Raw genomic sequence first — 25,998 nt, forward strand, 5'->3', positions numbered from 1 at the left:
CTAAAAATATAATTTACGTATAATCTATGTATATATATTTTTTTATTTAACTAAAATAAATACATTAGATTATCTTCAAAGGACTTTCCTTAAATATATATATATAATTTAATTATATATATATACATATACATTATCCATGAGTAATTATCCGTACCCATTAAACCCCTTATCTAAGTAGTCCATAGAGCCCAATTGGTTAGCCCATGACTACTATCCATAACCATTAAAATAAAATAAAATAAAATAAAACAACCATTTAACACATTTAATTTCTAACTATTAATTACAAGAAAACCTAACACCTAATTCAACTAAACAAGTAATTCAAATAAACATATAATCAACTACACAAGTATTTCAATTGAACAAATAATTAATTTAACTAACCAAGAAATCAAATAAAAATTAAGAACACAATTAAAATAATTAATAAAATACCGAGACTATCCTTTTTAAAATTAGGGTATTACAACAACCATGCACCGAATAGCTCAATCTGCAAGTTAAAGACCTATGCCATTCGTTCGATAAGAACCAGCACCAAAACAATCCTAGAGCAATCAAGCTCCCACGTACTCGGGTCAAAACTCAAACAAGCATCTATACCGCAACAAATACTCTACCATACTAGTAACCATCCCTTACTCAACCGTATGCACACATATGAACACATACATATAATAACTGTGCCCCATAATTGTCGTCTTATCACAATTAACATATTTTTAGATCACATATACACTTCATTTAAATATGCTGGCATTTAAACACATAAGCACTTAGTAAATAGGCATACCTTTCAAAACGTCAAACATTTAAACAGGTAACAAGTAAGCATGCTTCTTAAATAGTTAAGCACTTTAACACATAAGCATATAAATGATGCAAGTCAACTCTCTACCCCATCTAAGTAAGCTATTACCTGTCATTCGAAAGGTACTCGAAGCTAATGCTCTGATACCAAATTTGTAACGATCCAAAATGATACCGGTAAAAAAAAAAATTAAAAAAAATTTGGCATGACCACTGCAAAAAAGGGTCTTACTACAACATACTGAAATGCACACAAAATGCAATGGCCTCACTTGGCCTTACAACTAATGTATCATGTCCCAACGCACAATGCAAAAAAATATATATATAATATTCCCAAATTCAACAACATACATATATAAATAAAAAAAAAGTCCCATTCCTCCAATTCATTCAAAACATGGAATCACCAGTCCACTACCTAGTCCTATAATTCTTTACGAGGAACGCACTTTAATTACATCATGTTACAGTCCATGAAATACAGCTAAAATCAAAAGTCCAAAATTTACAACATTATACAAATTATACTAAAGTTTTACAAAATAGTCAAGATTATATTTACAAAATATTAAAGTTTAATTACAAAAGATAGCAAAATATAGATCTTCAATATTGTCTAAACTTGTGGTCGATCGTCGTCCGCCACCTCTTTCCCATGTCCTGAAAATATTAAAGTAATGGGGTGAGCCAATCGCTCAGTAGGAAGTGTCTAAGACACACCTCTTACGACCCCATGAACCCACATAAGGAATAAAATACAAGTGAATGGGATCATGCCTCGCGAAGTAAATAAAACATTAATAATATCAACAAATACATACACAAGTCATCCGACTACCAAGTGTGCAATATATGCCAATGATATGCCATGCCAATGATATGTCGTTCCCCATTTTTGAAACAATACTATTTCACCTTTCCAAACCATTAGTGCAATCCGACACAAGGCAACTCCAAAGCGTCACAGAAGGAGGATTGACTAACTATCCATGACCACATGGCAACTCCAAGGCGTCGTATCCGGCCTAGGTAGCTCAACCATGCTAGGGTTTCTCCCTAATCCCTTCTAGACCACACTAACACTGCGGACCACTAGGTGACTCCTAGGCGTCTGGGTTTTTGCAAACACTTTTCAAAAACTTTTTCCTCCAAAACAATATTCAAAAACACTTTTCCCTTTTTCCTTTCCCAATAGATTGCATGAATGTTTCATGCTACATAATTTCAATATTAACAATGAAATCTCATGTAAATCAATAATTCTCAACAATATACACGTACCTCATTCTTAAATAAACAATTTAAACATATTGAACAAATCAAGGCATAAATTAAATATATATTCATCACATCAACTCAAGGAATATATAATTGAGCCAACTATTCACACTATCATATAAAACCTAAACACCATAGGTCAAATAATCAAATTAAACATGCTTATAAGCAAATTTAAGGGGAAAAATTCACAAGGGTTAAAGAAATTATAGGTTAGAATACCCCTATCTTACACCCAAATTTTGAAATCTCAAAAGTGCTCCAAACTAGAAATTGCTTCAATCAAAACGAATGTCTCGACAAGCTCATCAACATTGCCTTAAGTGGCAAGATCAAATTCTCCATGGAAATGTGAAGATTTAAGCCTTAAAGGTTGAAAAGAAAAAGAAACTGATAATGAGGGAGGGAGGGAGAAACTGACGAGTAAGGAAGAAAGAAAATGAGGTCACTAAATGACCTTGTGATCATTATATAAGGCTAAGGCAATTTATGGGTCCTATAACATAAAATATCAACTTTTAACAATATATATATATATATATATATATATATATATATATATATATATATATATAACACAATACAACCACTAAGTTAAACATGTAACCAAGTAATTGTACATTAAATAATTTTGCATGAAATGAAATGGACACGTAACACAATTCCTGTACACAAAAACTCTGGTAACGGGTCTCACCTGGGACCTCCCGCCCCGAAAAACTAATAAATGCCAAAATGGCAACCAATGTATTTCCAAGAGTCCTGAACTTAAGAAGTGCCCTAAAAACTCTCAAACACACCTGGCACATCCCGGGGTGTCCGGCATGCAAAACGAGACAAGACGAAAATAAACACAAAAAATCAAAAAATTCATAAAAAATGGAAAATGATAAAAATGAGGATCATTACAGGTAGAATATATACATCTACACAAAATATACGCCATGATAGTTCCATAAGAGTTTGAAGTGGGGGATGTTTGGGTACCAGATATATATATTTTCTAAATTTTTTTTAATGAATTGGTAAAATGGCATAACACGAGGTGTGTTTCTGTAAGTTTCTCCAAACTTGGTAATTTACATACAAGTAAGGTCAAATTTAACGGGGTGACTGTGATGTTTCCAATTTTCAGCATTTTTCATTTTTCTGGAATTTTGTCGCCGCAAGGGCATTTTTGTCTTTTACCTTTTTGCGTACCGAACACTACGGGGCGCGCTGGTCGTGTCTGAGAGTTGTTTGGGACATTTCATTGAGTCCAGGACACTTTGAAATGTAATGGTGATTTTTCTTTCCAATTTCAGTTTTTCGGGCCGGACGGTCCCGTGTGGGACTTGCTGCTGGTATTGTTGCATCTAGGGATTTTGATTGGGTCCATATGCACTCCATGCATTTTATTTGATGTGCCTTATGTGCATTTTATATAGTTATGTACATGTATATGTATGTGGTGTAAATTAAAAGACAAAAGAAGAAGGAAACATAAAAAGAAAAAGGTAGGACCCACCATTTACATACAAAAAGGCAAGGAGACCATGTTTTGGTCTCCATTTCCTTCTCTCTCTCCCGCTAGTTTTCTCTCTCTCCCCTTTATCTTGCTTTTTATTTTTCTTTTTTTCATTTACAACTTCAATCCTAGATCTTTCTCTCTCTATACTTGGTATTTTTAAGTGCCGTTTACGGCAAATTGAAGCCCATAACGAGGCTTCCGAGTTAATCGAAGCCAATCCTCATTTGGCCACCCTTTGGAGGATCTCTAATCCTAGGGTTTGGAGTGTAAAATTGGGGGTTTTGCATCATTTTAAGGTAGGGGTCCTTAATTCACACTTTTCTTGTTCCTTTGTGAGTCGTCTCTCTTTAATTGTTGTAAAGCATGCTTAATTTTAAGTTAATTGTCTTGAGAATGATATATTTATTGTATTTGGAATCTATACTTGTATATGTTGATGAAATTATGTAAAAAACATGCTTAGGTGTTAATTTACATGCCTACGGTGTTTATTAATTTTCTAGAAGATACCATGAATGAGCATGTTAAATTGTGTGGTGTAAAATTCTTTTACGCTCATATTATTGGTGAAGTACATGATATGCATTTCATAGTATTGGGCATGCAAGAAAAGGGAAAATGTTTTGAAATAAAAGTGAAAGGGGATTTTGGGGAGAAATTTTGATAAAGTGTTTTGAGAAAACCCGGTCGCCACAGGGTCACCAAAAGGCCGGTGTATTAATATAGCCTAGAGGGAACTAAGGAGATTACCTTAGCGTGGTTGAGCTATCTAGGCCCAAAATGACGCTGCGGGGGTACCAAAGGTCAGGGACAATAGCCAATCCTTCTTTTGTGTCGCTGCGGAGTCACCAAAGGGCGGGTTATATTAACAGTTTGTGAAGTGATAGATTTTCCTGAAAATGGGGAGTGACATGCATAACATTGCATTCACGGAATGACATTTAATTATTTTGAACTTGGAATTGATATGGTATTTTTACCCTACTTTGTATGACCCCGTTTCCTATGGTTCTATTCTTTGGTTGGATACACGGGGACACAAGAGGCGTGTCTTAAGTAACATCTACTGAGCTTTACATTCACCCCATTATTTAACATTTTTCAGGAACCGGAAAAGAAGTAGTGGATGCCGACCTTCCATAAGTATGAGGATGACTAGGAGTTTATTTTATACCTTTTGTATAATTTCCCATTCCTTTGTAAATCATGGCCATGTAATATAATTAAGACATTTGACTATATTTTGATGTATATGGAAATCATGTAATTGCTTGTATTGAATGGGAGAACAATGTTATATTGTTGGCAAATTATATTATATCTATTCTTGTATAATGATGAGTATTTGCCGTGAATTCAGAATTTCAGTACTTGATAGGTTCATTATGGGTTTAGTATACATTATACATAATCAGTATGCACTTCCAGTGAGTTTAATCCCAAGTTAGCATGTTTCGGCTGGCTGATCCACACCATTAGTCGACCGAAACTCCAGGTTTGGCCAACCGAACCCCTATCGTCAGCCAACCGAAATACCTACAGTGAAAGTCCTGAAAGCTTGTAGACTTCACCCTCGTTTTGGCCGACCGACCATGTAGGTCAGCCGGCCGATCATGCCTTAACAGCCGACCGATGAAGGCCCATCAGCTGGTTGAACATTCCTTTTGACCTGTAATGTTGACCAGCATTGTAAGCTTGCACCCTTGAGTATTATGAGCTCCAGAGCGAGTCTTATGACAAGTTTGAATATAGGAAATGGAGTGTATGACCCAGATGACCTCGGGTTCGGGCAAGGACTCGGTAACGGTCCAGATCCACAGATTCGGGTCGTTACAAAGTTGGTATCAGAGCAGTAGTTCGAAAACCTATAGGACGACGGGTAGAAGCCTACTTAGGATTAGATGGGATGTTGATTGCATTGGTTATGTGACTAATTGCTACTTGTTTATTACTTGAAGAAGCGTGATTAACTGCTTATGTGCTTATATGCTTAAATGTTTGTGTTAAAATGTTTCTTGTATAGTTAAGCATACGAAGTGTCGTTATGGCATCATTCCAAGTTGAGTCATCCAAGGTGAACCTTAGTGTCTTGTCATTGAACCATTTTCTCATTTTATAGCACAATGTCATGGCGTGAGGAACTCAAGGAAGTTGGCCCTAGGCCGACTAGGGGTGATGCTAGCGAGAGCTTCAGTTCCAATCCGGAGGAGCTAAATGATGACGACACACATCTTAGGGACTTGATTCCCCTAAGAGTTGTTCCCACAAGGAAAGATAATGTTGAAGCACCCGTAGAAGTGGATGAAGGTCCTGCGGAACTGGTATTGTAGAGGGCCGTGAGGGTCACCATTGCTGCTCAGCCATAGTCGGCACCATAACCTACAGTTCAAGTTGAGGAGACGTCAGCTCAGAAGCATCTTAAGATTATTAAGGGGTTTTCTTAGTTGATGCTAGTTATGTTTGAGGGCGATGCGGATCCAATGGTAGCAAATGACTATATGGATCAAGTTGAAACTCAATTAACCTCAATGGAGTGTATGACCTAGTTGACCTCGGGTTCGGGCAAGAACCCGGTAATGGTCCGGATCTACAGATTTGGGTCATTACAAAGTTAGTATCAGAGCCGACAGAAGAGCTATGCAGATAGGCGAAGACGACTGCTATCATTTGAGGTGGGAGACCATGTTTTCCTGCGGGTTTCTCCACGGAAAGGTTTGATGAGGTTTAGAAAGAGTGGCAAGTTGTCGCCACGATTCATTAGACCGTTTGAGATTAGGACCCGACATTGTACTCGAGACTACCGAGAAGATTAAATTGATTAGACAGACAACTCAGAGCCGATAGAAGAGCTATGCAGATAGGCGGAGACGACTGCTATCATTTGAGGTGGGAGACCATGTTTTTCTGCGGGTTTCTCCACGGAAGGGTTTGATAAGGTTTGGGAAGAATGGCAAGTTGTCACCACGATTCATTGGACCATTTGAGATTTTAGACCGTGTAGCAGAAGTTGCCTATAGACTTGCTTTGCTACCATAGATGGATAAGGTTCACAATATTTTTCATGTGTCGATACTACGAAAGTATGAATCGGATCCATCTCATGTGTTGGATTGGGTTGACGTGGACATTGATGAGAATGTCTCCTATAAAGAGGGACCAGTGCAGATCCTTGACACATGGCAGAAGGTGTTAAGGGGCAAAACAGTACAGTTAGTGAAAGTTCTTTGGAGACACCACGAAGTCAAGTAGGCTACTTGGGAGCTTGAACAGCAAGCTCGCTTCAGGTACCCAGAGTTGCTTCAATCCCCAGGTATGGCTTGATTTCGGGGATGAAATCTTTTTAAGTTGGGGAGATTGTGATGTTTCCAATTTTTAACATTTTTCATTTTTCTGGACTTTTGTCGCCGCAAGGGCATTTTCGTTTTTTACCGTTTTGCATACCGGACACTACGGGGCGTGCCGGTCGTGTCTGAGAGTTGTTTAGGACATTTCATTGAGTCCAGGACTCTTTGAAATGTAAGGGTGATTTTTCTTTCCATTTTTTAGTTTTTCGGGCCAGACGGTCCCGTGTGGGACCCGCTGCCGGTATTGTTGCATCCAGGGATTTTGATTGGTTCCATTTGCACTCCATGCATTTTATTTGATATGCCTTATATGCATTTTATATAGTTATGTATATGTATATGTATGTGGTGCAAATTAAAAGACAAAAGAAAAAGGAAAAATAAAAAGAAAAAGGTGGGACCCACCATTTGCATACAAAAAGGCAAGGAGACCATGTTTTGGTCTCCATTTCCTTCTCTCTCTCCCGCTAGTTTTCTCTCTCTCCCCTTTATCTTACTTTTTCTTTTTCTTTTTCATTTACAACTTCAATCCTAGATCTCTCTCTCTTTAATTGGTATTTTTAAGTGCCGTTTGCGGCAAATTGAAGCCCACAACGAGGCCTATGAGTTGATTCGAGCCAATCCTCATTTGGCCACCATTTGGAGGATCTCTAATCCTAGGGTTTGAAGTCTAAAATATGGGGTTTTGAATCATTTTAAGGTAGAGGTCCTTAATTCACACTTTTCTTGTTCCTTTGTGAGTCGTCTCTCTTTAATTGTTGTAAAACATGCTTAATTTTAAGTTAATTGTCTTGAGAATGATATATTTGTTGTATTTGGAATCTATACTTGTATATGTTGATGAAATTATGTAAAAAGCATACTTAGGTGTAAATTTACATGCCTACGGTGTTTATTGATTTTCTAGAAGATGCCATGAAGGAGCATATTAAATTGTGTGGTGTAAAATTCTTTTATGCTCATATTATTGGTGAAGTACCTGATATGCATTTCATAGCATTGGGCATAAAAGAAAAGGTAAAGTGTTTTGAAATAAACGCGAATATGGAATTTTGGGGAGAAATTTTGATAAAGTGTTTTGAGAAAACCCGGTTGCCGTGGGGTCATCAAAGGGCCGGTGTGTTGATATAGCCTAGAGAAAACTAGGGAGATTGCCCTAGTGTGGTTGAGCTATCTGGGCCCAAGATGATGCTGCGGGGGTACCAAAGGTTAGGGACAGTAGCCAATCATTCTCTCGTATCGCTGCAGAGTCACCAAAGGGCGGGTTATATTAACAATTTGTGAAGTGATGGATTTTCCTAAAAATGGGGAGTGACATGCATAACATTGCATTCACGGCATGACATTTAATTATTTTGAACTTGGAATTGATATAGTATTTTTACCCTGCTTTGTATGACCTCGTTTACTATTGTTCTATTCTTTGGTTGGGTTCACGGGGACACAAGAGGAGTGTCTTAAGTACCATCTACTAAGCTTTATGCTTACCCCATTATTTAACATTTTTCAGGAACCGAAAAAGAAGTAGTGGATACCGACCTTCCACAAGTGTGAGGATGACTAGGAGTTTATTTTATACCTTTTGTATATTTTCCCATTCCTTTGTTAATCATGGCCATGTAATATAATTAAGACATTTGACTATATTTTGATGTATATGGAAACCATGTAATTGCTTGTATTGAATGGGAGAACAATGTTATATTGTTGGCAAATTTAGTGACGGCTATTCTTGTATAATGATGAGTATTTGCCGTGAATTCGGAATTTCAGTACTTGATAGGTTCATTATGGGTTTAGTATACATTATACATAATCAGTATGCACTTCCAGTGATTTTAATCCCAGGTTAGCATGTTTTGGCCGGCTAATCCTCACCATCAGTCGATCGAAACTCCAGGTTCAGCCGACTGAACCCCCATCGTCAGCTGACCGAAATGCCTACAGTGAAACTCCCGAGAGCTTGTAAACTTCACCCTCGTTTCGGCCGACCGACCATCTAGGTCAGCCGGCCGATCATGCCTTAATACCCGGCCGATGAAGGCCCATTAACCGACTAAACATTCCTTTAATGTTGACTAGCATCGTAAGCTTGCACCCTTGAGTATTCTGAGCTCCATAAGTTTTATGACAGGTTTGAATATAGGAAATAGAGTGTATGACCTAGTTGACCTTGGGTTCAGGCAAGAACCCGGTAACAGTCTGGATCCACGGATTCGGGTCGTTACAGTGCCTTTATTTAATTTACATTTATTGATTTTTTTTTAAAATTTTTTATTTTATCCTGGTAAGAAAAAAATGCCATACGGCATCTACAAGGCAAGAACATCGGCCAAGAGGCAAACAAATCATGAAGCAATAAAAGAAAAAAATTAAAGAACATGCTTCAGATTTGCTAAGAAACAAGCCAAAATGCACCAGCGGACCACCAAGGGAGAAGAGCAGCAACGGGAGTGATCCAAAGGTCAGGCCATCAGCAAGGCAACAGCTCCAAGGCTGCATCCACAACGCACCACCGACTAGAGAAAACCACCCAAACCTAGCACAAAAAGGCGGGGACACCAAAACCTGACATAGATCAGAGATCTAGCCGGAGACAAAACAACATATCCACCCCGTCGAGCCAGGAGCCAAACAGGAGTAAATCTAGCAAAAGATCAGCAAAACGGCGTCAAACCCACCCACCGAGTGAACTCATTACAACATGCCGAATTTATTAAGCGGTGAGAGGTAAGGATCAGCACCTCCCCACTCCCATGGGAGGGAGTGGGGAGCAAATAGAAGGAAACAAAGGGGAGGCGGCTGAAGGGTTAGAGAAAGGCCAGAGAAAAAGTTAGATTAGGTTAATTCGGATAGATGAGTGAATTTAAAACGAAGGCAGTTGAATCTATATAAAATATTGACCATTGATTAGATAATATTAGAAGTGCACGTTAGATATTTTATTACTATATTTATTCGAATCAAAATTACTGATGCAATCTAATCACAATTTTGCACATCAACGATCTGATTCGAATAAATATGTAGTACTATTCAAATTGCAGCAAATATTACTAAACGCGCTTTTGTATTTTGTTTTGCTACAGTACCCTGTTTAAAAAAAAATTTCACATATGCAAAAGTTGTTGCCAAATAGGACCTTATTGTGCAGAATGTGGGATTCCTATTTTGGGCCTGGTTTTGACAGTTCAGTGAAAATGAGTGGACTCGTTTGGGTGTATCTACTCGACTTCTATCGGCTATTAGGGACAAAAAGGGCCCAACAGCAAACAAAAAGGCTACGAACTGGAAGGATGGACCTAGCAACAAACAAAACAATTAGCTATTATTAACCAGGTCATACAAAACAAGGTCAGCAGAAGCTTAGTTCTGAATCAAACCTCTTAATTTTAGCTGTTCTTTTCATCTCCTAATTAAGCTATCTTTTATCCACATTAAATCATATAAAAATGCAAAATTTTTATTGCTATAGGATGAATCAAACGATAAATTTTGATTTGATCATATTATTTATTTATTTGGATCATCGATGTATGAAAACAAGTAGTCAAAAGAGTATATTATTAGGTCCATGTTGAAAACACAGGAAAGTGTCAATAACCTAAACTTTATTTCCTTCCAGGTGATGTACGTACCCTTGGAAATTTTGTATAATAGAACAACTTTAATGTGTGTGACCTAGCAGTAGAGATTATCGCCAGTTGTGACACCAAGTTGGTTGCAGTAGTTGGTGTAATACTCCACACGAGAATTAACTTTCTCAGGCTCTTTACCATCGCATTCAACATCACCATTGATTTTACGGATTGTTTCTCCAAACCCTTGTCCGAGGATAGGGTGAACATTGGTCATCCAAAACCATAAGGCGGCCTTGAACGACACAACTACATCTGAGGCCACAATGTCAGGGTTTGCTAGTCCATCAAATTTGATAGCATTTCCGGCTAGAGCATAATTGTAGTTCCATGTTAGCTGAAGTGGACCTCGGCCATAGTAAGCCTTGTTGGGTGCACAAGGATACTGTGGATAATTTTCGTCGCAGTAGTCCTGAGTGGCACCATCAATCTCTTCAATATGGCAAAAGTCTGCACAAAAAAAAGATTTTGGTTGTTGTAATATTTATATTTTATGATAAAAGTTTACTACTATAGCAAAGATTTATTAACAATGAACATCAGTTTTTCACTTTTGTGTGTCGCTATATGTTATTATTAACGCACAAGTAGATACATATATATATCTTTATATAAATATATTGAAAAGTCATGCACATACATATTTCTATGTTAATACTAGTACCAAAATGTGCTACGTCAACCCTTTTGAATTAATACTTTATGATTTTTTGCAGGGTATATGTAGATGGTGTGTGTTATATATGAACTAATCAAAGTCAAAAACTTGTGACATGCGTGTACCAACATATAGTATCTATCTAGGTGCCCATAAATTTAATAAATAAATAAATAAATCTTTTATATATATATAATTGTGTGTCATCTTGGTAAAAAAAAAAAATCAAGTTCCTCTCTCCATTAATTCTAGATTCCGCAATCATAATCTAAATCCTAATAAGGAAAGTCATTTATAGTATTAAAAATAATAAGAATCAAAGTAAATTCTTTTAGTAAATAAGGAGAAAAAAGAAATGGAGACTTGAGGATAACTGTAAAGCATCAATATCAGCTAAGTAGAACGGTAAATAATAAGAAAAAGACCAGTGGTGGCGCGGACGCTACCAGCGGGTCCTTGCTAGTTCCGTCACTGGTTACAAGTTACAACCCCTCTTGAAATACTACATATGCAGGTATAAATGTATTTGCGCATGCACTAGCATAAATATTTGCGCATATATAAATATATATTTGTATAGATATATGCATAATTATTGAAAGGTTATCTACCTATAAATTTCTATATACGTACAGGGATATGATGAAATCTTACTTGTTGTTTCATGTGATACGTGTGCAAAGAAGGCTGCAATCTCACGTTTGGAATCATCAACAGAGCCAGTGGTGCCAAATTGAGAATTGGAATTGGCAGCTTCAAGAAATGCAGCTCTGGTGTAGAAGTTCTTGCCGGCACAATCTGCACCGGCTTGGCCGATGATGGCATTAAAGAATGCGTCTGTCACAGTGTCAGCGACAGAGACACCACTACTAGGTGTGACATAGCAAGGACCCTCTCGGCAACCTGTGCCGCAATAGGCATCCCCAACGCCACAGTATCCATGCTCACTACAGCACAGGTCCGCAGCACAACCGCAGTCCTGACCCACCACGGATTCCGGCAGAGATCCGGCAAGGATTCCGGCCAGAATTATTGTGAGTAGGGTCTTTTCGAAATTTAAAGCAACCATGTTGAAAAGAAGTATATATTGTTTGAAGAGAAATGTGTGGTGTTTAATGGCAAGGTTGATATAGAGGTATTTTATAACGTGTAGTCAATGGAATGTGCCAGGAAAAAGTGGGATTATTTCTTCAAGTTTGACACGCAATTTTCTTGAATACGCGTATGGTTTGGTCCGTGGACCGTGGTAGACTTTTACCTTTTAATAAGAGGGTTTTACATGATTTATTTTATTTTATATTCCAAAGAGGAATATAATGCAATCACAACACTAGTACCTTAACTACTTCCAACAGCCAACATTCCAACTAATCCACAAAACCAAAATAAAGTTATATGCCCATCAAATGCAGGAAAATTCTCAATATCCCAAACTTTGAAACATCTAAACCAACACCTACCCACCCTACCATGGGTTCACCTAGTCTAGACCAAGCCATCAATCCCAAAACACTCATTCACATTGTGGGTTGCCATCCAACACCGCCTTCCAACCATTAACAGAAGATGCACCTCCCACATCAATGCCACACTATGTGTTCTCTGTATCAATGAATTGGAATCCTATGATCAATTATTTTTCAAATGCGACTTTGTCAAACCCTTGTGGACATTTTTACAAATAAGATGTGAGATTCACATTCTGCCCCTCCTCGTAGTCTAACCTAATAACTTGTATTTTATACCAAATATAGTTTTGAGAAACGCATAATGTACATAACTCATGACATTTTTCCAAACAAAAAACGTTTTTGTGGAAATTTTCAAAACTAAGTTTTTAGTGAAATAATTTTTTGTTTTAGCCTTTCTGTTTTTGTTCTTCTCAATCATCTTGTTGATGCACATTGAATAATCTGAAAATGCATGCAAAAGTTTATTGCTACAGGATGAACCAAACGATACATTTTGATTCATGTTATTTTTTTTTTTTTTTTTATCCCTTATAGATCATATATCAATACAAGTAGTCTAAGAGAACATTAATGTTAGGTCCAAAATACAGGAAACTATCAATAAGAACCTAAACAGATTAACTTCAGACTACTCTTTATTTCCTTACAATTCATGTACCCAATATATATATATATATATATATAGAAGAACTTTGATATGCGACCTAGCAGTAGAGACTAGTGCCAGGGTCGATAACGATTTCGTTGCAGTATTTGGTGTAATAGTCTACACGAGCTTTAACGGCCTCAGGGTTCGCACCTTTACATTCAAGTGCACCATTGATGGCTTCTATTGTTGCTCCGAACCCATGTCCCATGACTTGGTTAACATTTTTCATCCAAAACCATAAGGCCGTCTTGAACGACACAACAGCATCTGAGGCCACAATTTCAGGGTTGTTCAGTCCATCAAAGTTGTTATCAATCCCGGCTGGACCATAATTGTAGTTCATGACAGCTGAAGTGGACCATAATGATGAAGACGCATTTCTTCTTCAAGCTAGAAGTAAATTGTTGAAACACCATTTGTTCCTTTGATAAAATTAGTTAACAGTATTACGGAGAAGGCTTTGTTTGATGGATATGAAAAATGAAATCAGAAATAAAAGTGAAAAAAAAAGGGTGTGAACTCCTTATTCCAATACAATATGAAATAATTGAGGCAACTGTATTACTAGTGGGACAAGCAGGGAACGACCTTAACTTCGTTATGGGGACTACATGTGAAACTTGGGTCCTTGGTGAGCCTACATGTCATTTACTTTTTTTGTTTTCCATTTTAAATTAAGACCTTTCAATAATTATTTAATGGTACCTTTCTTTCATCAAAATAATCCCATTATTACGTAACTGGTGTACACTTCGGTAGTTAATGATAATCAAAGATATTTTTGTTACTCAATTGTGTTCGGGTTAAAATTTTAAACTCAATCTCATATTAGATTCGATTTGAATTATAGTGGTACATTACTCAAACATGTATTATAACTGAAACTAATTAGATTATAAAAACAAGTTTAGAACAATCACAACAATAAAACTTGAAGCAAGATGTCACGCCCCGCCTATGGAGGTTAGGCCATGCAGGTGACACGCAGACGCTGAGTAGGGAGCTGCATGGCAACTGCATGGCGAGTGGAGTTTCTAGAGTCTTCCGGAGCTAACTAGAGTTGTGTGGAAGATTCTAGATATGTGTAGTATATTGTAGACATGTGTGGAAGGTTCTAGAGTTCTCCAGAATTGTGTGGAGTAATATGGAGAGTCCTAGAATGTTGTAGATACTTATGGATAAGTAAGGAAGTGTAAAGAAGGTGGGAGAATATTCTAAAGAATCGATCTCCACCGTCAGTTAGAATGCATCCTAGTCGTCTATTAGGGATAGGGATGTCTATAAATAGGAGTAGGACTCCATTTTGTAGCCATCAAGTCCTGGAATGAGTCTTGAGAGCTTTGTAGAAAGTTTGAGTGCTAGCCTTGTACAAAGTATTCTTTGAAGTAATAGAAGTGTTATTTAATTGGCAACTTAAGTGCCTTAGTGTGTGTGAGTGTGCAAGCCAAGTGAGGAAAGGGCGAGGGCTATTATAACACTAGTAAGCGCATGAGGGGAGTGTGTTGGCTAAGGTGTACACAGGAGTTAGGCTGACCAAGCATTTGCGAGAGTAGAAGCAACATCTTGGTGCCGCACGAGAGTAGCTAGAGTGGTGCTGAAACTCTAAGCCCGTGACAGTTGGTATCAGAGTAGGTTCGTCAAGGGAGCTTTGTGGAGTAGACATGGCTAGCGGAGGAGACCACCAAGTCCACGTCTTGGAGCATAGCTTGGAGGAGAAGCTCGCCACACATGTGGTTTACATGGAGACCAAGTTCACCAGGCTCAAGAGAAAGATGGCAGAGCTCTACGATCTAATTGACGGCATCGCCAACAAGGCGCGAGAGAAGGAAAGGGACTTGTATGATCGGGTAGACGACTTGCGCGTGGAGATTGCCGAGTGCAAGAAGGAGTTCTCCCAGGCATGTGAGGTGTTAGTGAAACCAAGGAAGAAGAAGGTGTCGTAGCCCAAGGAGTACGATGGGGTAAGGAATGTGAGCCAAATTGATAACTTCTTCCGGCATATAGAGCGGTACTTCGAGTGCATGGAAATCGAGGACGATAAGGAGAAGGTGCAGACAGACACTATGTACCTCACGGACACTGCTGCTCTATGGTGGAGGCAGCGCTTCACTGGTAGAGGTGCAAGAATGGTTGACACATGGGAGGAGTTCAAGAGGCAGTTCTACCTTAAGTGCATTGAGGACCTCGCCATGATCAACCTCAGGTGCCTGAAGCAAAAGGGTAGCATAAGGGAGTATGTGGAGGAGTACTCCAACTTCATGCTGGAGATCCCGGAGATGCCGGAGTGGCAACGTATGTGCTTGTTCATTAATGGGTTGTAGTCTTGGGTGGCCACGGAGCTGAAGAGGAGGGAGCCTAGAGACTTGGCATCCGTAATGGCTATAGCGGAGCGCCTTGAAGACTTTAGGTGCGATGACAAGAGGGCCATGTCTCCTAGGAGGGACCAAGGCAAAAGTGGGGGAGACCGACGCTTCAAGAAAAGGGGCTCGCCAAAATCCAGCGATGAGGAGAGATGCCCACGTCATGACAAGGGTAAAGACCATGGAGAGAGGTCCAAGCCTAGTGTCAAAGGGGAGTGCCGCGACAAGGGCAAGTGGGAGCCACCGAAATGCTACTTGTGCGAAGGGCTACACATATTGCGACATTACCCTAACAAGACCATAAGCGCCCTTGTGAAGGATAAGGGCAAGGGCAAGATGGACAATGTGGGCAGTGATTAAGACAAGTGCATAGGGGCTATACAGATACTAAGTAGCATAGTGCATGACACCAAGAAGAAGGGCAAAGTGAAGAAGGTAAGCGGGGTGCGCTATGTGGATGCGCAAGTTAGTGGCAAAGCCGTGCAAGCGTTGGTGGACACGGGCACCACACACAACTTCATTACCCCGAAGGAGGCTCAGCGACTTGGCTTGGAGATATGTAAGACAGAGGGCTGGATCAAGGCCGTCAACTCCGAGGAGGCACGTGTGAGAAAAGTGTGCAAGGAAGTGGAGCTATGCATGCAAGGGCGGAAGGGTAAGGCCGACTTCTAGGTTGCGGAGATAGACGACCACGACATGGTGCTGGGGGTGGAGTTTATGGACAGGAACAACGATGCGTCACTACCATGCCTTGGTGCATTGATGATGCTTGGAGGCGAGGAAGGCAAAGCCGCATGCATGGTGCCGCTCATGGGCAGGAATGATAGTCCAGAGGTGGCAATCAACACGATGGAGCTCGTGAGGACCTCACATCTCCGGAAGGGCACTCGTATGTTTGGGCCAAGGACATATACGCAAGTGCTGATGACCTACGAGAGGCTGGGTCAGCAGAAGAAACCGTGATGAGGGCGTCACAAAAATGGATGGGGGAAAATGTCACGCCCCGCCTGTGGAGGTTAGGACACGCAGGTGACACACAGACGCTGAGTAGGGAGCTGCATGGCAAGTGGAGTTTCTAGAGTCTTCCAAAGCTGTCTAGAGTTGTGTGGAAGATTCTAGATATGTGTAGTATATTGTAGAAGTGTGTGAAAGGTTCTAGAGTTCTCCAGAATTATGTGGAGTAGTATGGAGAGTTCTAGAATGTTGTAGATACTTGTGGATAAGTATGGAAGTGTGAAGAAGGTGGGAGAAGATTCTAGAGAATCGATCTCCACTGTCGGTTAGAATGCATCCTAGTTGTCTATTAGGGATGGAGATGCCTATAAATAGGAGTAGGACTTCATTTTGTAGCCATTAAGTCCTGGAGTGAGTCTTGAGAACGTTGTAGAGAGTTTGAGTGCTAGCCTTGTATAAAGTATTCTTTGAAGTAATAGAAGTGTTCTTTAGTTGCCAACTTAAGTGCCTTAGTGTGTGTGAGTGTGTAAGCCAAGTGAGGAGAGGGCGATGAACACTACAACACTAGTAAACGCACAAGGGGAGTGTGTTGGCTAAGGTGTGCACGGGAGTTAGGCTGACCAAGCACTTGCAAGAGTAGAAGCAACGTCTTGGTGCCGCTCAGGAGTAGCTAGAGTGGTGCTGAAACTCTAAGCCCATGACAAAGAGCTGGATTGTTGTCCACTTGTAGATGGGGGCATGATGTAATTCATTGGATTCCTGTCCAATAATTTGTGCTTTTTGTTTGGGTAGAAAAAGATAAACTTGGTGGGTCAGTATGTCATTTACTTTATCAACCAAGACTTGTCAACAACTCTTAAACATACATTTCTTTCATCAAAATAATGTGCTTGGATGCTTTATTATAAAACATCAATTGCTGCAATGTATTGTAAATATTTCAACAAAATTACAATGTGATTTAGCTCATTACTTCAATCTGTATAGGAGTAATGTTTAAAAGCTTTAATGTTGTAAAATATGATTTATAATAAAAAAGAATGAGAAAGGAAAATTCTGAATCATTTATATGAGACAAAGATCAGGTGTAGAGCTATCTTGTGCCCAGGGGCACATGCTCCGGCCTCGCCCTGCCCTATGTATATATATGGTTTTTAATTTTTTTTTTTTTTTAACATATATATATATATTTGTTTATTATGCCCCCCTAAAATTATTAGTTTCTAAATTTTTTTTCATCTTTTTCTATTTTTTATATTTTACTCTTTAAATTTTTGTAATTACTTTTTTAAATTCCCCTCGTTTAGTCATGCTCTAATTTGTTTCCTTTAAATTTTATTTTTATTTCTCTTTTTCTTCTTCTTATTCTTATTTTTTTTAAAAAAATTTAAAAAAAATTTCCACTATGCCCCCGTGAATTCAAATCGTGGCTCCGCCCCTGACAGAGATAAAAATGATGATATAACATACTATTACTTAAAGATACAAGTAATTTGTTGAAACACGGTTTGCTCCTTTGATCCAACTACTTAACAGTCCTATGGAGACATGTTTTGTTTCATGGATATGGGAAAGTGATCACCACTCATCAGTAAGAAAAATGAAAATAAATAAATAAAGGTGTGACCTTTACATTCCAATCTAATAATTGAAGCAAGCAACTGTACAAAATATTATTTATTGAATTTTTTTTTTTTTTTTTATAAAAAAAGCTGTACCAAATGGAGAAAGTAGTGGGGACAAGTCTGGGAATGAACTTGACTTTGTTAAGTGTCCTTTCTTTAGTTTGTGGTGCTAATAGTGTCATTTAGGCTTCGTTTGGATACACAGGAGAGAAAAGAAACGAAAGGATTACGAGAGAAAAGAAATGAAATGAAATGAAATGATAGATATAATAATATTCATGTTTGGATGGGTATGAGAGAAAAGAAAGGAATGGATAATATTCTTGTTTGGATTAATAGGAAATAAAAGAAAGGAATGAACAATTTACCATTTTACCCCCCCCCCCCCCCCCCCTCTTTTTTTTTTAGGGCAAATCATTTCAGCCTCCCCAATCATTCCGGCACCTCATCCCTTCCCTTACATGCATCCAGATACCTTTTAGGTCATGTTTTCCATCTTTGCGATCTACAGAGAGCTATTTCACAAGGTATCCAAGTGACTTTTTAATAAGTGCAGCTCTAGTATTCCTATTCCCATCTTGTCTATGTGGTTGAAAAGAGAGGGTTAGATTTCGAGACTCCCTCTCTCTCTCTCTCTCTCTGCAACTGCTATATATATATATATATATATATATATATGAATATTTCTCTCTCTCAGTAACTATGTATATATATATATATATATATATATATATATATATATATATTCCTCTTTGTCTGCTCTCTCTCTACTCTCTTTCTGCAAAGATATATATATATATATATATATATATACAGACAAAGAGGAATATATATATATATATATATATATATATTCCTCTCTCTCTCTCTGCCACTCAAGAATCAGAAGTTCAAAACCCATATTTCAAACCCATTTTTGGTCCTCTGCTCTCCGATCCAAGCCCCTTCATAATACTCATTTCTCAGAAGCTGCCGTTCATATAGTTTCCGGCAAAGGTCTTATACCCTGTTTTACCTCTACCCGCTGTTCAAGCTTGCTCCTTCTCTCAAGGCTGCTTTGGTAATTTGCTCAATTTCTCTTCAAATCCCTCCAAATCTTGTCAATTTTGGAGGGATTCCAAATGAAGGATTTAGAGGATATATCCCTCCAAATCCTTCCAAATAATTTCTTTTCCCTTCAAATCATTCCATCCAAACACAACACTCCTTATCCTTTCCTTTCTTTTCTTTCCAAATCCCCTCAAATCTTCCCATCCAAACAAAGCCTTAGTTTTTCAAACACACTTATAGATTGTAGGAACTCTAAGCCCTTCCTTGCTTAGATCTCATATTCCTTAGACCACCTTCTTCCTCCTCCTCCTTGTTCCATCAATATTCAATACCTAGAGAAATCACTCATATTATAACCTGAGATCTCTAAGCCATGAGTAGAGTGTAAAACTATACATATATCTATATATAGAGAGAAAGTCTATAACCCCATTTACATAAATAAAGGGTGCCTCTCCTTATACTCTTTTAGAGTGGTCAAAGTACCCTTTACAACCTACGCACTAATTTCTTTCTCCTGCTTAGCTCTAAAATGTTAGGCTAGGAGTGGGATGTTACATGGGCTCAAACTCTTATTGGCTAGTCAATTGTCTCATGACTGAATTCAAATCAATTTATTAAGCAATTCAACCTAACACCAACACATGAGAACAGTTGCACTCCAATTTAAGAATGATAAATCACCGTGTTAGTTTACAAAATGACCCATTGACACATAATTATCTAATGGATAAATAATTGTTATCAATATAATTGCTTAATTATTTTTAGAGCAAAGTACAATAAGCCCTTCTTGACTATGGGTCTTTTTTATTAAACTCTCATTGTCTAATTTTTTACCAAAGAATCCCCTCCAACTATTCGAGGGGGTAAAAGAGTAGATGTTAGCAATTAGGTCATTTTGGTCCAAACATCCACTCTTTTAACCTCCTCAAATAGTTGGAGGGGGTTCTTTGATATAAAAATTAGACAAGGGGGTTTACTAAAAAAGACCAATAATCGAGGGGGATTTATTGTACTTTTCCTTTATTCTTACTCAATTATTCCAGTTTGATTACATTAAAATTATTCAACACATTTAGCTAAACAGATCATTTTAATACAAACAGAACATGTATATCTAACATATTTAGTTAAACAAATTATAAATGGATTGACAACTCAAATATGAACATGACATATTTAATTACCATATAGATGACACAATTAAGTCAAATCAAAGTCTTCTTATAATTTGTATCTACACATAAAATTTAACCTAACCCCAACTTGTACAATGATGTGAATAAGGATTTTGACGGAGACCATCAAAGTGATGGAATGCATTGGTTGCTATACCACAATATTTTGTGTTTTCCCAATTGAAAAAGGTAAAGTCCCTTTGGCGACCATCCGTGGTTCTGTGTAAGATGATAAGAAAGTTAAAATTATTGTATTGACTTCCAATACAATAGTAATAAGTGCTTTCTATTTCTTCTTCCTCTTTCCATGGAAAAAGATTAATAGCATGAGGGACGCACTACATTTGTGTAAGTAAACTTAGGTCAATGTTTATAAATTTGGTGGGCCTAAATGTCATTTACTTTTTCCTCTGCCCATCTGAAATAGTTCACTGATTTTTTTTTTTTTTTTTCTTCTTTTGTAGTTCAGCGAAAATGATAAAGACTGTTTAAAACAAGCAATCATACTTAATTATTTGAAAATGGGCAACAATTCAATACTATTTCTATTATTTCACACAGCATTTCAAAAAAGTGGTCTACTTGAAAAAAAGGAGAGGCACTTTAGGTTAAAACTAAAAATAAAAATATTGTTTTAAATTCAATATTGAATTTTGTTTGAAAGTGGCAACAATTCAACACAGTTAGATTATTCCGCACTGCGTTCCAAAACAAGTGGCCTACTTGAAAGAAATTAAGGTAAGGCACTTTAAATTTTAAAAAATAAAAATGAAAATTTTGTTTTAAATTCAATATTCAGGGTCCATATGTGTGACGACCCTGGATTTTACAAACCCAATGTGTCCTGTGATGACCCAAAATGGATCCAAAATGTGGAAGTTAAATATAAACAAGTCTATAGAGATGTACATCATCCCTAAGACACAATAATGGCCTTTTGAGGAGTCCCGTGACTCAACGAAAGTAAGACCGGAGTTAGAATTTTAAAACCCTCCAAGGAATGGATCAAGGGCAAAATGGTCTTTCCAAACTGAAATGGGTGCCATCGTGCATACCATTGGAAAGAAAATGAAAAAATAACAAAGATAGACTCAAGAATCACTTGATTCGGAGTTCGGACAACAAAGATATCAAGTCTTGAAATCAAAGGAAGAGAAACCCCATCCCGGTTCGAACCAAATCCTAACACTATCTCACTAAAACTTGAATATCTTGAGCTATAAATGGAATCTGAAATTGTAATTGGTACCATTAGAAATCTTATTTTGACGCGGTCAATTTAGACTCAAGAATGGACTAATTCGGAGTTAAAGCGAAGGAGATACGACAACTTAAAGTCGTAGAAGCAGTGCTGAAACAAAGCGCGCGCACACACACAGAAGGATGGACGAGCGCTCATCCAAGAGTAACGAGCGCTCGTAATTGGGCACAAACTTGCTGTGCCCACTGCCCCATTTATGAGCGCTCTTCCCCCATGGACGAGCGCTCATCCACTGAAAAGCCAAAACAGAAATCTGAACTTGAAGGTGATTTTGAGGCCTTTCTGGGCCTTTTTGAAAAAAACACAAAGAAGAACCCCCTTCCCCAACCCAAAATCATATTTTCTATCCAACCATGCAAAAGAAAACTATATTTTTCATGTGAAAACCCCAAAATGCCCTTATGCATAGTTTTTGGCATAAAAAGTGCAAAATGAGCCCAAAGGAGACTCAAATCACCAAGGAAAAGGTTTTGCCCAAAAACGATCATGCACGCAGACATAACTTACCTATTAAGATGTGCTACAATGATTTACGGCTTAAAAATACCGCCAATGCAAAATATGACCTACCCAAACCCCAATGTGGGAAAAATGCCTTTTAAAGGTAAAAAATGCAAAACCACACCTAAATGCAATCAAAAGACCGTTTGGCCCTTGGCCACACTTCATGCATATTAAATGAGTCCTAGTGGAGGTGCTCATGCATACTTTGCACCACCCAATTTGGAACTGAACCCTTAAAGGCTCGGATTATCCTATTTTAGCCAAAAAATGCAATATATGAAACTAAAATGTAAAACCTAAAAGAAAATGGTGTTTTGCCCTTAGCCACACCTCATATATGGTAAATGAATGCCAAATGATGTATTTCATACATAATGCACGCACCGGTGCAAAAATAACATATAAAACCCTAGTTTTTCATATTATTCTTATTAAAGGCAAATTTCAACATATGAATATATATGGATTTCAAATGAAGTTTAGCCCTTTGCCACATATCTTATACATGAAATAAGTGTCAAAAAGTGTGCTTAGGCATACCTTACAAGTTTCAAGGAAAAAATGACATTTTTGACCTAACTATCTATTTCAACTTTAAAAGTAAAAAATCAAGCATGCTAACACTTGCATGTGAACAAGAATACACTTAAAAGAACTTCAATCCATCAAAATGACCTAGTGATGTTGTGCATCCCAAATAAAGGCATCCGTACCTGAAAACAACCTGATAACTTCGGGGTGAGTAAACAAGTTACTCGTAGAGAATGAGCATGCATCGACTTAACTTTTTACAATGTTTTTACATTAACATGAAACAATTCAAAAGGATCATGCTACCTAACGTCTATATTATAAGTGAGACTCAGAGATCATCCTAAGTTACTCATGCAATTGTAATGAACTACGGCATACAAGTATACATGCTCAAGTATACTAAACAATGTTAAAACATGTTATACGACAAATAAGCATACATTTCCAAGTATGCTAAACCATATTAAGACAAGTCATGCAATGTTTAAGCATATTTACATAAGTATACATTTAATATGGAAATCTCGTAAATCAAGTACACAACATAAGTATACTAAACTAAATGAATTGTGCATAAAACAAGTACACATAGCATAAGTATACTAAATGAAATCTACACACATGAAGTAAGTATACGAATTCAAGTACACTAAAAGAGGTTCGATTGCACAAACAAGTACACTAGTCCAAGCATACTAAATGAGATCTAAATACATGAAGCAAGTATACGATTCCAAGTATACTAAATGAGATCCTAATACACAAGGCAAGCACCAATTCATAAGCTACAAGTGATCCATGATTAGCTACTTAGAATTGAATGCAAAATCAAGTCAAATAGTGGAAGGACTAAGAATACTTGGTTACTGACCATGCAAGTTATTCTGGACTATTACTCCCACAAGGTACTACCTAGTGGGTCATGAATAAGTGATTCTAGGCGATTACTCCCACAAGGTACTACGTACCTAGGTGCACTTCATATAACTAAGGAAACTCTTGTCGCCATACTAGAGCCAAACTCTAACCATCACATGTTTCTTTTCCTTACAAGCCTTCCAAAATAAAAAGTTCAAAACTTAAGCAAAATCAATAAGTTAGACCAAACTTATACAAACTCAAATAATGTCTAGGAATCAATTTACATGCACAAATAAGGTTGAATCCACACAAACCATGTCCTAAAGTTCAAGTCTACAATGACCTTCATAATATCGAATCTTCAATGTGCGATTCGTTACACACTATGACAATTTCATTTCAATATCGAAAGTATAATTTCATACAAACGATCCCTAATTTATATACATGTTAAACAATATAGTATGGTCATTACACAACCAACTCAAAAACTAAATTAGGTCATTGAATCAACAAAATAGGATTTAATCAAAACATGGCAAATAAATCTCTAGACTCACAATAATTCTTGCCGGCACAATCTGCACCGGCTTGGCCAATGATGGCGTTAAAGAATGCGTCTGTCAAAGTATAAGCGACAGAGACACAACTACTAGGTGTGACATAGCAAGGACCCTCTCGGCAACTTGTGAGGCAATAGGCATCCCCAACGCCACAATATCCATGCTCACTACAGCACAGGTCTGTAGCACAACCGCAGTCCTGACCCACCACGGAATCTGGCAAGGATTTCGGCCAGAATTATTATGAGTATGGTCTTTTCGAAATTTAAAGCAACCATGTTGAAAAGAAGTATATACTGTTCAAAGAGAAATGTGTGGTGTTTAATGGCAAGGTTGATATAGAGGTATTTTATAACGTGTAGTCAATGGAATGTGCCAGGAAAACGTGGGATTATTTCTTCAAGTTTGACACGCAATTTTCTTGAATACGCGTATGGTTTGGTCCGTGGACCGTTGTAGACTTTTACTTTTTAATAAGAAGGATTTGGATGATTTATTTTATTTTATATTCCAAAGAGGAATAAAATGCCATCAGCACACTAATACCTCAACTACTCCCCACAACCAACATTCCAATTAATCCACAAAACCAAGATAAAGTTATATGCCCATCAAATGCAGGAAAATTCTCAATATCCCAAACCTTGAAACATCTAAACCAACACCTACCCACCCTACCATGGGTTCACCTAGTCTAGACCAAGCCATCAATCCCAAAACACTCATTCACATTGTGGGTTGCCATCCAACACCGCCATCCAACCTTCAATAGAAGATGTACCTCCCACATCAATGCCACACTATGTGTTCTCTGTAACAATGAATTGGAATCCTATGGTCACTTATTTTTCAAATGCGACTTTGTCAAACCCTTGTGGACATTTTTACAAATAAGAAGTGAGTTTCACATTCTAACCTCCTCATAGTCTAACCTAATAACTTGTATTTTATACCAAATATAGTTTTGAGAAAAGCAGAATGTACATAACTCATGACATTTTTCCAAACAAAAAATGTTTTTGTGGAAATTTTCAAAACTAAGTTTTTAGTGAAATAATTTTATGTTTTAGCCTTTCTATTTTAGTTTTTCTTAATCATCTTGTTGATGCACATTGAATAATCTGAAAATGCATGCAAAAAGTTTATTGCTACAGGATGAACCAAACGATACATTTTTATTCATGTTATTTATTTTGATCCCTTATAGATCATATATCAGTACAAGTAGTCTAAGAGAATATTAATGTTAGGTACAAAATACAGGAAACTATCAATAAGAACCTAAACAGATTAACTTCAGACTACTATTTATTTCCTTACAATTCACGTACCCAATATATATATATATATATATATATAAGAACTTTGATATGTGACATAACAGTAGAGACTAGTGGAAAGGTTGACAACGATTTCATTGCAGTATTTGGTGTAATAGTCTACACGAGCTTTAACGGCCTCAGGGTTCGCACCGTTACATTCAAGTGCACCATGTTGGGTTTAAATAATAAATAACCTGTAGAAATCAAAATTAATCATCAATTAAAGAGAGGTTTTGATATCATACCTGATTAGAAGATTAAACTTTAGATACCTTTTGGGAATTCATTAGTGCCCTTGAGAGATCTGAAAAATTAGAGCGCTTTACCCCATTCTGAGAGTTGTCGATACGATAGGTCTGAATAAGGGTTTTAAAACCGTTATATATAACAACAATAGGGGGGGGGGGGGGACGAC

General features: G+C 37.6%; 1 protein-coding gene, 1 long non-coding RNA gene and 1 pseudogene across 2 annotated transcripts; all 3 read right to left on the reverse strand.

Annotated features, from left to right (window-relative positions):
• Positions 1 to 10,486: 10,486 nt before the first annotated feature.
• Positions 10,487 to 12,378, reverse strand: LOC132301992 (endochitinase EP3-like). The gene is made up of 2 exons (XM_059799040.1): positions 11,902 to 12,378; positions 10,487 to 11,039 (listed from the first exon to the last, which is right to left on the reverse strand). The coding sequence occupies exons 1-2, from the start codon at positions 12,314 to 12,316 to the stop codon at positions 10,633 to 10,635; spliced, it is 822 nt and encodes a 273-aa protein (XP_059655023.1). The 5' UTR covers positions 12,317 to 12,378; the 3' UTR covers positions 10,487 to 10,632.
• An 870-nt stretch (positions 12,379 to 13,248) lies between these two features.
• LOC132275462 (endochitinase EP3-like) overlaps positions 13,249 to 25,998 on the reverse strand; it is a 47,621-nt pseudogene continuing 34,871 nt past the window's right edge.
• Positions 22,746 to 24,572, reverse strand: LOC132302008 (uncharacterized). Its single transcript, XR_009480711.1, has 2 exons — positions 24,259 to 24,572; positions 22,746 to 23,027 (listed from the first exon to the last, which is right to left on the reverse strand). It is a non-coding gene; the product is annotated as an uncharacterized LOC132302008 (long non-coding RNA).

Source organism: Cornus florida, unplaced genomic scaffold, assembly GCF_030987335.1.
Source record: "Cornus florida cultivar Cherokee Brave unplaced genomic scaffold, ASM3098733v1 CherokeeBrave_3.0.0_Hap2_Chr01, whole genome shotgun sequence".
Taxonomy (NCBI): Eukaryota; Viridiplantae; Streptophyta; class Magnoliopsida; order Cornales; family Cornaceae; genus Cornus; species Cornus florida.

Coding starts and splice junctions, on each gene's coding strand:
- LOC132301992 (XM_059799040.1), bottom strand. CDS start 12,316: ATGGTTGCTTTAAATTTCGAAAAGACCCTACTCACAATAATTCTGGCC. Junction 11,040..11,901: donor CGTATCACATGAAACAACAA/GTAAGATTTCAT, acceptor TTTTTTGTGCAG/ACTTTTGCCATATTGAAGAG.